Raw genomic sequence first — 12,350 nt, forward strand, 5'->3', positions numbered from 1 at the left:
TTTGGCACTTAGATGCTTTAAAAACGGGGCTAGCTTGGAACGTCTACGTTCTGTCCAGGACGTCTTGTGAAAGGTTTATTACCGCAAGAAGTCCAAGTCTAAGCATGACCAAAGCCCCCCACCCTCCCGAACATGCCTTCAACATGCCCCTCCTTTAGTTTTAGACGCACAGTGGCTAGGACACCTTGCAAGACATCCAGAACACCATTGCAAAAGTTATCTGCAAGGCCAAAAAATTTAACCACGTAACTCCTCTCTTGATAAAAGCCCATTGGCTTCCTATCCATCACCGTGTCACTTATAAAACACTATTACTGACTTTTAAAACAAGAAACACTGGCCAGCTGGAATTTATTAATAAACTCATGATACCATATACTTCATCACATCTTCTTCATTCCTCTGATCAAAAACTATTAGCAATCCCATCCTTGAACCATATAAATACTAGAAGAAACACTATCTTCTCAGTGGTTGCCCCTTCCCTCTGAAATTCAGCACCGAACGCTTTACGAGAGATAACAAACCTCGAGAAATTCAAGTCATTTCTTAAGACATTTCTTTTTAAAGATGCTTTTCAAGTTTGAGTGTCCTTTTAAGGATTTTTAAACTTTTTTCTTTTTAGTCCATTTGTATTGGACCCACATGTTTTTAACCCCGTCCTTTTGTTTTCCCCTTTGTACCTAACTTTTCTTTAACTATTGTAGTTCTTCCCGTTTTTCCATTTGTATCTGTTTGTCCAGTTATGTTAATTTTACCCTAATTTTTAATTGCATAACCACATTGAAATAAATGATATGGTGGTATATCAAATCAATAATAAACTTGAAACTTGTTTTCTGGACATCTTAATGTTTTGCAAATGCTCCTAATAGTATGCTACTTACAATGTCAACATAATTTACATTAAAAAGTCTTAATCGACAGCATAGGGTTTAAGCGGAGGTAGAACACAAACAGATAAGATTAAGTAGCAAAAGTTAGAAATAAGAGGACTAACAAGAAAATAATTACAAATCCGAAGTCAGGAAAGGTGCAGGAAAATGATCTCAGCTACAGTACATGTGGTAAGCAAGTCCTGCTATAATATATGTAGCTAGTATTAATCCTTGTATGAAACTAGCAAGTTATTTGCTCCTTCCGATATACAGGTATATATTTTTTAAAGTTAAGAAAGGGTTCACAAGATGTTTTCACTACATAAGCAAACAGGACTGTTTATGGTCATTATTTTAATCAAGTGTTTCTTTTACAAAGACATGCAACAGCACCTGATGCGACAGCCTGTAGAATGCCTGAACCCCCACACAACAAAACCGGAAGATGCAGCGCGGGCAAACACCAGAAGCCAGCAATTTCTGGGCAATGGGCTGATCTCCTTTCTTCAGTGGGAACATACTGTGAGAGAGGAGAGAATAATAAGTGAGTGATCTTTTCACAAGGGGCACAAGAAATCACTCATTAGTGAGCACCATTCCACCTGTCAGAGCACAATGTTGATCATACTGATCTTCACCCAGGTCAGTCAGAATTATCTTTATATTTATGACAATTCTTGTATACTAATATACAGCACTATTTAATGATTGAACCAAGCAGCTTACATAAAAAGTCATAAAAATACAGACTTAGAACACATAAAACAAAATCAAATTATCAAATAAAAAGATTATCACAGATCAATACCAATCTTAAAGCACCTCAGGGTGGGAGGGGTTTGCATTGGAATTGATTCAGGGTTTTTTTTAGGTAGTTTCTTTGGGGTATTTATTTTCTTGATTACTAGGTGGGAGGGTGGGGGAAAATAATTGCTTATTAATATCTGTAAGTTTATTGTGCTTTCCTTGTAATATTATATGTACATGAATTATTTGTAAGCATAATTGTAGTTTGGAAATTTAATAAAGATTTAAAAGCACCTCTACTGGACTAAACATAAAAAGCTATGTTTTTAATAGCTTCTTATTATCATTAACAGCATAGTCCATGAAAAATAAAAATTAATAATAATGCATAACCTCTATGAAAAATGTGTGATCTTTGAAAAGTGTTCAGTGTCCATGTCTCCTACAACAGAGCCGCTTAGAAATCATATTCAGGACCATTTCAGTCCCTTATTACACCCCTCTAAATTAATAGGCTCATGCTACACATAATTCTGCAAACGCAGATATTAAAGTGGCACTTATCTGTTCTCCTGAAGGGGGTATTGTTTTCCACTTCAATCTGTCAATGTCACTATGCCCACATTACCCCTCTCCTCAAGTCACTTGATTGGTTTCCTATCCATTTCTGCATCACTCCACAGCTCCTCAGTATCTCTCCTCTCTCCCCACACTCCCCTCCGGGCACTCTGCTCATCAGATAAGTCTCTCTTATCTGTACTTTTCCCTCTATAGCCAACTTCATACTCTGTCCCTTCTACTTTACTGCACTATATGCCTGGAACAAACTGCTCATTCAGTACGTCAAGCTCCATCTCTGGCAGTATTCAAATCCAGACTCAAAGCCCACATCTGCTTTCAATTCCAAACTCCAGCTCTCCTTCTAAGCACAAATATCTCTCTTTATGACATGGTAACTATGGGCTGCACAAGCTATCAATGCGAGAGGTGAACATCAGCTGCACAGGTTGGTGTGGGCCAGTCGGAATGCTACCGTGAAGCAACTTATCATCCAAACGAACCAGGGGGCTTCCAGATGTGTATCCAATATGACTGTACAGTGAACCCTGTTGCGAATGGGGCTCCAGAGCAGACAGCTGGGCTCCTCGCAAAAAACGGCTGCAATTTGCACAAGAGTATTGACATTGGACTTGCACCAGCTGGAAGAGGGTTGCCTTCTCCGATGATTCATGTTTTGAGCTCTATCAAACGGATGGACGTTGGCGTGTCAAACATTAAACCACCGAGAACAAACACCCAGCACCAGTTGTTGGACATACACAAGTTGGTGGTGACAGCATTATGGTCTGGGGAATGTTTTCTTGGTGTGGTTTGGGTCCCTTAATACCTCTGGAAGGCACTCTCAGCTAATATGGGTATCTCTCCATCCTAGCTGATCAGGTACACCCATACATGTTGACGGTCTTCCCTCTGGCCAATGGGATCTTTCAACAGGACAATGTAACGTGTCATACCATCAGAACTGTTCGCAAGTGGTTCAAAGAGCACAACCCAGTTGAGCATATCTGGGACCACCTCGATTGACATGTTCAATGACTGGATCCACCACCACGCTCCCATTGCATTGCAGTCCACATGGGTCAAGATATATCTTGCAACCATCTAACATCTTACTGAGTCACTTTCAGTGTCTGGCTGCCATCCTGCTGCTAGATATTAGCAGGTGGTCATAATAATGTGACTCAACCATGTAGAATTGCCCTTATAGATGCACAAAAAAAGGCTTCAATCAACATGAAACTAAAAACTCATGAGCAGTAATGGCCATCATCATGGATTCAACCTTAGCTATTGGCCATTCACATGCTTCTATACTCGTCCCTTTCCTCCCTGTTACAAACTAGTATAATCTTCTGCTAAACTCTCTTCTCAACTGATATTTAAAAGTCCTAATCCAAGTCCTTAAGCAAAACATCAGAGTCCACCACGGCTCATGTCTGTAAGCTAGCAGGGCTAATCATTCAGTCCTTTTGTGCGTGTGCTATCATGAGTCTAACATATGCATATGTGATATTGCACATGCATCGAGGATATTTTCTCAAAAGAAATTGATCCCTTGTTAGGCACAAGACCATCATTTTGCAATAAAAATCTGAAAATGTATTTCCATGTCTGCAAAATGCAACTACAAGTTTTCTCTACAGACCAAAGACTAGGATACACTAGATGATGTTTTGTTATTCTGATACAATATGATATTATTGCAATTAGTTTAGGTTATGTTTTATTGTGGAATATTTTTTACTGATTTTTTTTCTGTTAGATTATGCATGGTTTTGTTAGCCGTCAAGATTTATAGATGGGAGGAATATCAGATTTTATAAACAAATAAAAATAAATAGGGCAACTAAGGGCCTAACTGGATTTAGCCAAATTCAGAAACACATATAGAAAGAAAATGGGGATCATAGCAGAAGGTGTGGCAATGTACAAGGCTACCTTCACTTTTATGTTTTTATATTTCTCCAAGGAATTTTTCTATTACCCTTCTTTTTCACGCTTCCTATTTCCACTGCAAACCTCCTATCAGTCTTAGTACTTAAAAGATCTAATGCCAGTATATAAAAACAGAGCATTACCCAGCCCTTTTTAACAGTCCAAGAATGAGATAAATGAAAGATTTATTTGTATTGTCTCAGATAATTGATGTATGAATGTTTACAAAACATGCAGCAAAGGTTGAAGTCTTGAACATAATCTCTACTGCTCACGAGTTTCCAATTCATGCTGATTCAACTTTTTGCGAGTGTCTTGCACTCTTTGTCTATCTTAGTATTCAGTTTCCTGGAATCTCAGGAATGGGAAAAAATTCACACAAACTTTCATGCAAAAGTGTCTGCAAAATGTACTGCGAGAGTTTTGTCGCAAAGCATAGTGACATCGTAAAACCACGGCTCAGGCATCCTGTGGTAACTTTAAAATCTGCATACGTTAACTGTGTACTAATTTTTTTTTTTTTGAGGGGGCATGTCAGGGGCAGAGAGTGGGTGCTACTGCGCTAATCAGTTAGCACATCTCCATCACCTCAAAATAACTGGTTAGCGCACAATTAACATGAGTCCTTACTGCCTTCAGGACGTGAAAAGGCAGTGGTCTCCAATCTTTTTCATGTAATGGGTGACTATGAGAAAGCTCTAAAGGATACCAAAAGATTTCGAGTTTACGCATAACTCTGACCTGCTTGATCAGACTAGGTATTAAACATTAAAAATAGTAATATTGATTCTACAACATTTCAAGGATAAATTTTAAAAACTCACTTTATTTTGGATTGTCAGCAGTAATAAATTCCATAAATAAAAAACCTGAGTAACATACTTAAAATGTTTGCAGTTACTATATCAAGAGGGTTATTAATGAGTTTACAGGATTTGAAGAGCATTTCAGCCAACTGTTTGAGAGCTGCAATGGAGGACTTTGGAGTAGAGCATGACACAGAGTAGAGCATGACTTTGTCCCTATGCCATTCTCTAAAAACTTGAGACTAGTATCAATATGTAAAAACTTAATACATCTTAGACAACTGGCAACTGAATTCAAAGATTAGAAAAAAAAAAACCAAACAGCAGAAGCTGCTTTCGGATATCAATGAACTATTGTAAAATGCCATCATCTGTGTCTTGACTGCCATCTGCAACATCTTTCCATCATGTGCCCAGCTGCTTAAGCATCTTACTTTTACTAAAAGATTCATCCATCGTTTCCTCTTCATCTAATACACAGTTTAGGTTCTCTTCTGCACCCATGTCTGAAGGATAATCCAATTATCTTCCCAGATGGTGTAAAAATGTAGGCAACTGAATCTTTGGGAAGGTTGTATCAAAAACCAGATAGATTAAATTAAATAAATATTAATTAAAGATAGATTAATTAAATAAATATTAATTAAAGATAGATTAATTAAATATTTATATAGGTGCTCACTATTTCTTTATAAAGATGAAAAATATAACATTTGCACTTTGGGAAGGTTATGAATATACTTCATCAATAACTATATAATAATTTTTGATGGGAAAATGTGTTGATCTTATTATATATTCTAAGGATTTTAAGTGATGTATAAAGTGTAAAATGTATTTTTCTTGTATTCACTTAATGAAAGTATTAAAAATGAATAAAGGTATTAAAAAAAAACAAAAAACAGATAGATTTGTGATTTATAAACAGTTGTACATAATACTGTCCCTATTTATACTTTAATAAAAAAATTTAAATACAAAATCATAAGTGCTCGAGGCTTGTACAAATGAGGATCTGTGGGGGCAGGGACAGAGACAAACTTTGTCCTCATCTCATTCTGTACTTTGGAGACCACATGTTGGAAACCACTGTGGTAAGGGCTCTCATAGTAATTTTTTTTAAAAAGCCATATACTAATGGAAACATTAGCAAATGGCCATTAACTGACCCCCCCTCCCTTGAAAATCAGTTTTTACAGCCACAGTATAAATGACCTCCTCCCTGTCCAGCAGCACCCTTTCCCTGCTCCCCCTGTCCAGCAGTAGCCCTTCTCCCTTCCTTTTACCTACCCCCGTCCAGAAGTACCCCATCTCTCTTCCCTGCTCCCCCTGTCCAGCATCCGCTAACCCGGGCAGCCTCGGGGCTTTTGCTAGGCCGGGCTGCCTCGCATTATCGAAGTGGGCCAGCCTAGCAAAGGCCCCGTGGCTGCTTGATGAAACCGCGGCTGCTGCTGGTCCGGGGGTGAGAAGAAGAGGCATCCCAGCAGCGTAGGCAGAAGGCACAAAACACGGATGCACGGAAGCGCAAGGGTTTTATTATGATAGATTGTACATGGCTTTTCATGGATAGGTGGTTATCAATTTCTACTCCTAAGATTTGGAATTGTAGTTCTAAAGGAAAATCTGCATTGTCTATTGATTGGAATGTAGCATGGGTTAGTCAAGGGTCCTAGCCAAAGGAATTTGGTTTTGTTCTTATTTAGTTTGAAGCAGTTGGCCGAGGTCCTTTTTTCTATAATAAGGACACATTTTTTGACAGCGGTGAGGGTATTGACTAAAGCAGTTGTTACAGGTAGCATCATCAGTGATGCAGCAGAGGGAAGCCCTAGCGGTGCAGGCCGCAAAGCAGGCTGTTCAGAGTGCTGTCGTTGCTTTAGGAGGTCTCAGAGGTATATCAGTCTCATGGTGGAAGGATCAGTGAGATACTGCTGCACAGGGTGATGGGAGGGATAGAAAGCTGCTGCACAAGGGGATGGATGGGAAGGGAGGAAAAATACTGCACATGGGCGAAGAAAGGAGAGAGGAAGAATTGGGGTGGAGAGACAGGGAGAGGTGAAACAAAGAGGTAGAAAGGGGTGAAAGGGAGAATTCATTCATATGGTGAAGGGGAGGGAGGCATGCATAGAGAAGACAGAGGAAGAAATGTTGGACCTAGGGCAGAGGGCAGGGAGAGATGAAGAACTATTGCACATGATAATGGAGGGGAGGAAAGGAGAGATGTTGCATGGAGAATAGAGATGACCCATGTAGGAAGCAGAGAGAGAAATGGTAGACAGTGGAAAACAAATGTTGGATACGGCAGTGGAAGATAGAAAAATATTTTCTATTTTGTGATTACAATATGTCAGATTTGAAATATGCATCCTGCCAGAGCTGATGTTAGATAGTCAGCAACAGAGAGAGGAAAAGTATATTTATTTTGTTTACACCACAGCATCGGCGTAGGGTTGGTGAGAGCAAAGGGGGGTGAGGGGTGGAAAGACTACAAAATAAACCTAACTGGATGTTTGAAAAAGATGCCCGAAAAATCGATTCAGTAGGCTGAATCGAATAACTTTTCCCTGAATCGGGCACTACCCTCCACCCCCGAGTGAGAATACCGAGTTACCGATCACAGCCTATCTCCGGGCCAGAGAGCCGAGCGAAGAAATCATTTGGCAGAGCACCACTCGCAACAAACCAACACCAAGCAGAGCACCGAGCAAAAGATAAGAGGCAGGCATACCAATCGAACACAGTTCATTCCCTCATGGGTAGAACATGGGGCCACCGATCACGAGCTGGTGCAGTAATATACTTTCACGGCAGACAAACCAATTTGCCTCGTAAAACATACATTTTTTTCTCACTTACCACAATATGGTATTAGTACTGATAAAGTACACAACCCTGCAAATCCTGTTTTTTTTTTTTTTTACCAGGATCTCAATACAAGTCAATGAGGATCCTGGAAATCCTGTTTTTTTACCATGTTCCAAAAATCCAAGGCCCTGTAGAGCCGCATTTACACAGCCAAAACTTGTATGGATATGGCTCTCAAAAACAAATCTGCACTGCTATAGCGCACCTTCCTTTCCCTCACCCCTGAGAATGTATGTCTAAGCTTTTCTGCACTGTACTAAACAGTTCTCCATATACTGCACTGTAAACCGCCTTGAACCTTTGTAGGTATAGCATGACACATAAATCCCAGATTAGTTTAGAACCAGAAAACTGATTTAAAAAGTACTAGTTCAATTGCCAGCCTCTGGAATCCAGAGTTATGAATCCCTCCCTGCTTCGTCCACTCCCTTGTCAGGCAAGCTTTTTTTTTTTTAAGCAGACACCGATTGAAGCGATGGCGGTAGCAGAATTACCTTACGAAGACATGCACAACTGGATACAAACATGCATTGATATAAGACTGATCAGTGATGCGACGATCTGTTCAAGGCTTTCGTCTGGGTGATTGGTGGCTCGGCGCTCTGTCCGGGGGAGGGGAGGGGGGGGGGGGCTGTGATCGATGATGCGATGCTCTGAGGGAGAAGGCTCTGATCGGTGACTCGGCGCTTGGCTGGTCGGCCGAGGCTCAAGATGTCGTCGCAGCCTCCCCCGAAGCCCTGGGAGAAGCGGCGGGTTCTCGGTCCCGCAACCACCACCAGCACCCGTTCCAGCTTCCAGTGAGTAAAAATGGCCTCCCGAGTCTGTGGCTGGGATTGACGGGGTTGTTGTGGCTCGACGAATAATTTCCTGGGGCAGCTGTTGGAAGGACTGTGACTGGCCTGGGTTGTTCTGCTGTGACAAGAAGATTATGTGTTTCTTGTCTAGGTTGTTCTGGGGTTTTTATTTTTTATTTTTTAATAACATGTATTTCCTAAGATTATCATCTTCAGAGCTCATAAGATAGCTGGTGTAATAAAGAGTGCTAGCCTTTCCCTACAAGTTAGCTGGTCTCTTTAGTTCGCATATAATCCGAGGCAACTGATGAAGTAGGCGAACCGAATCCAGCTGGTCTGTGTGCAAGAAACATACCCTAACTTCGGAGAATACACAAGATGCATGCTTACATGTTCTTCACCAGGCGTTCACAAACCTGTGCTGGAGGAATCCCAGCCAGTCAGATTTTTAGATTATTCACAACGAATCTGCAAGAAATTGATTTGCATATACTCTCGCCTTGGTATGCAGATCTATCTCCGTGAATATTCATTGTGGATATCCTGAAAACCTGACTGGTCGAAAAGGTGATGACAAAAGCTAAAAAGATTCTAGGGTGCATAGGGAGAGGAATGGCCAGTAGGAAAAAGAAAGTATTGATGCCCCTTTATAAGATACTAGTGCAGTGTCCTGCAAACTTTTTGATGCCATAGAACACTAAATTTGGGTCTGTGGCTGGTGGTCATCCAGAAATGCACGGACATTGACACAGTGATGTCACATGCCGATGTCTGTGCATGCATGAGGCCCTCTAGATTTGGCTCTGAGCCTATTATTACTATGCCAGGGTGGGGGGGGGATGGGGTGCTGGAGGAGGAGAGGCGCTGGCCGACTGCCCACAAGATATGCCTCTCACAGTGAGAGGCATGTCCTGTAAGCAGTCAGCTGGCATTGGTGTCTCTTCTCCTCGTCAGCGTCTTGCGGCACACAGTTTGTGATGCACTGATCTAGTGAGACCTCATTTAGAATATTTTGTAACATTCTAGAGTCCAGGATGGAGTCAGGCCAGAGGAAGGCTACTTAATTGGTTGATGGTCTTCGTCATAAGGCGTATGGGGACAGACTTAAAGATCTCAATATGAATACTTTTGAGGAAAGGTGGGAAAGGGAGATATGATAGAGACGTTTAAATAGCTGTGTGGCTTAAATGCACGTGAGGCAAGTCTCTGATTTGAAAGGAAGCTGTGGAATGAGAAGGCATAGGATGAAGTTAAGAGATGATAGGCTCGAGTAATCTAAGGAAATGCTTTTTTACGAAAGGATGGTAAATGCATGGAATAAACAAGCCAAAACTGCAGATATGTACAACGATGTAGGCAAAATTTATTGTGACAACCAAACTATATATTAAAACCTTTTTACCAAACATGCATGGAGTAGTCTCCTGGTAGAGGTGGTGGTAGAGACAGACTTTGAATTCAAGAAAGCATGGAACGGGCATGTGAGATTTCTTAGGGAGAGGAGGAAATAACAGTATCCACTATTTGGCCTTCATCAGCCATCATGTTTCTAAGTGTATGCAACTCGTTCTCATGCATATTCATTGTGAATATCCTGAAATCCTGATTAGCAAGGGGATACTCCAGGACCAACTTGGGTAACACGGAGATAGTGAATAACATTTAAAAAAACAGAAGGCTGAAGTGGTTGGGAGGAAACTGAGAGCTGTGAGCAAGTAAATAATGGCATCAGATGGAGATGGAGGAGCTTTGTGGGGATGGAATGATCTTAGCCGATTTGGGTGTATATAGGTTAGATTCAATTGGGGATGAGCAAGGATAAGTAAAATTTCTGTCCCGTTCAACTCTCTATTTCAGGGAAGCCAGAAAAAATAACAGGCCTTGTATGTTCATGAAACAGATAGGAATCAAGCATAATATCTCGCTAGCATTGATCACAGAACAAGTTAACATTTTACTTCTCTTCAAAACTTGCATTAAAATCCCAGCATTAGAGAACCCTCTGCCTTGAAATTAGTACAGAAAATTTGCTGCAGCATACTTAAATTAATAAAACATGCAAATTACTGCCACATTAAAACCAAACACGTGCAGTAGCATGCATCAACTCCCAACCACCTATCCAACACCTCTTTCTGCCACCCCAAACATAGCTCTGGTGTCTAGTGGTCCTTTATTGAAAGGGTGGTAGATGCATTGAACAAACTCTAAGTGGAGGTGGTGGAGACAAGGACTGTCTGAATTCAAGAAAGCATGGGACAGGCTTGTGGAATCTCTTAGGGGGAAGAGGAGATAGCAATATAGCTCATCCATATCATCTGCTTTTATTTCTCTGTTTGTAAAAAAAATACCCTGATAGTCTAGTCCTCTTCCCACACCCATTAAAGACACCCTAGTAGTCTAGTAGGCCCATGAAACTTGAAACCCTCAGATCCCATACCTTGAACAAGGCGGGAGTGAATCCCACTTGCTCCTGCTTCTGGGTGCCCCAGTTTGCAGAGTTTATCCTGGGATGCATTGGGCAGGGCCTGTTAAGGGAGAAGTTCTATGAAGGGTGCAAAAATAGTCTGCAGTGATCTAATATTCTATAATGGCATCTGGGCACCCAGATTCTAGTATAGAATACTAACATAATTTGGCAGACAAAATCTCCAGCTCCAACAACCAAAGTAACACTTTGTTCAACATTTGGCGTTCCATATCCTCTAAACACGATTCCTCCTCACTCCCCTCTTCTCCATCTGCTAACGACCTAGCAAAATTCTTCAATGAGAAAGTGACTACCTTACGATGCTCCTTCCCCCCAACCCCCGCTTACAACTCTCTGGTGCTCACTACCTCCACCCCTAATCTAACCGAGGCCAACCATATCCCAGCCGATAGATCCTGGACCGCCTTTGAGCTCGTCTACGACTCCCAAGTCTCTAAACTCTGCCTCAACTTAAAATCTTGCAACTGTACCTTGGATCCTTTCCCCTCCTACTTATACGAGAACATTCCAGCACAGGCCATCTCATCTCTCACCAAACTCTTAAACTCCGCCCTGCTCTCAGGCCTATTTTCTACAGAAATGGGACACATTTCCTTATACCCTCTCCTGAAAAAAGCTGATCTGGACCCCTCCACTCCTTCCAGCTATCGCCCAATAGCTAACATTCCCCTCCTGACCAAAATGCTGGAATCCATCATAGCCACCCAACTCTCATCCTATCTTGAGAGATTCTCCATTCTCCTACCCTACCAACATGGATTCAGACCCAACTACAGCACTGAATCACTTTAAGCCTCTTTAATTTCAAAGGTCCAACAATTTCACTCCTGCAACAAGTTCGCTGTCCTTCTTCAATTCGACCTCTCTGCAGCTTTCGACATTGTCCACCATGACATACTAATCCTCCAACTTTCCGAAATGGGCATAAATTCCACAGTCTTAGATTGGTTCTCAAAATTCTTACGTTCCCGCTCCTACAACTTTAACTTGAATGGTACCTCATCCTCCCCTTGGAAACCGCTCTGCGGAGTCCCCCAGGGTTCACCTCTATCCCCGATTCTTTTCAATGTTTATATGTCCTCCCTGAAACTCCTCCAACTATCCACCTCGGAGACACTTTACACCTATGCCGACGACATCCTTGTCCTTCTCGAAACTGACTCTAACCTCACCAACCTCTCTGATAACATCTCAACTTGCATAACAAATCTCCAATCCTGGGCTCTCACCGTTCAAATGAAACTAAATGAGACTAAAACAAAACTACTTTGGCTTG

At 41.4% G+C, this 12,350-nt stretch overlaps 2 protein-coding genes across 5 annotated transcripts in view; one reads left to right on the plus strand and one right to left on the minus strand.

The window, feature by feature from the left end:
• Window positions 1-8,398, minus strand: part of PUS10 (pseudouridine synthase 10) — a 74,944-nt gene extending 66,546 nt beyond the window's left edge. For 2 of the 3 annotated variants that reach the window (XR_004538754.1, XM_033937076.1), the window contains exons 1-2: window positions 8,284-8,398; window positions 1,272-1,398 (exon numbers count right to left, since the gene is read on the minus strand). Coding sequence is in view for 2 of the 3 variants with exons in the window: in XM_033937076.1 (XP_033792967.1) it covers window positions 1,272-1,397 (126 nt within the window). In the remaining variant the exon portion in view is untranslated. Of the gene's footprint in view, window positions 1-1,271; window positions 1,399-7,535; window positions 7,594-8,283 lie in introns of those variants that run through there. The other variant, XM_033937077.1, reaches the window with a different exon arrangement.
• A 12-nt stretch (window positions 8,399-8,410) lies between these two features.
• Window positions 8,411-12,350, plus strand: part of PEX13 (peroxisomal biogenesis factor 13) — a 36,358-nt gene continuing 32,418 nt past the window's right edge. The window contains exon 1 of one of the 2 annotated variants that reach the window (XM_033937080.1): window positions 8,411-8,586. In XM_033937080.1, the coding sequence (XP_033792971.1) occupies window positions 8,501-8,586 (86 nt within the window). In that variant the 5' untranslated portion in view covers window positions 8,411-8,500. The remainder of the gene's footprint in view (window positions 8,587-12,350) is intronic. The other variant, XM_033937078.1, reaches the window with a different exon arrangement.

This window comes from Geotrypetes seraphini, chromosome 3 (assembly GCF_902459505.1).
Source record: "Geotrypetes seraphini chromosome 3, aGeoSer1.1, whole genome shotgun sequence".
Classification (NCBI taxonomy): domain Eukaryota; kingdom Metazoa; phylum Chordata; class Amphibia; order Gymnophiona; family Dermophiidae; genus Geotrypetes; species Geotrypetes seraphini.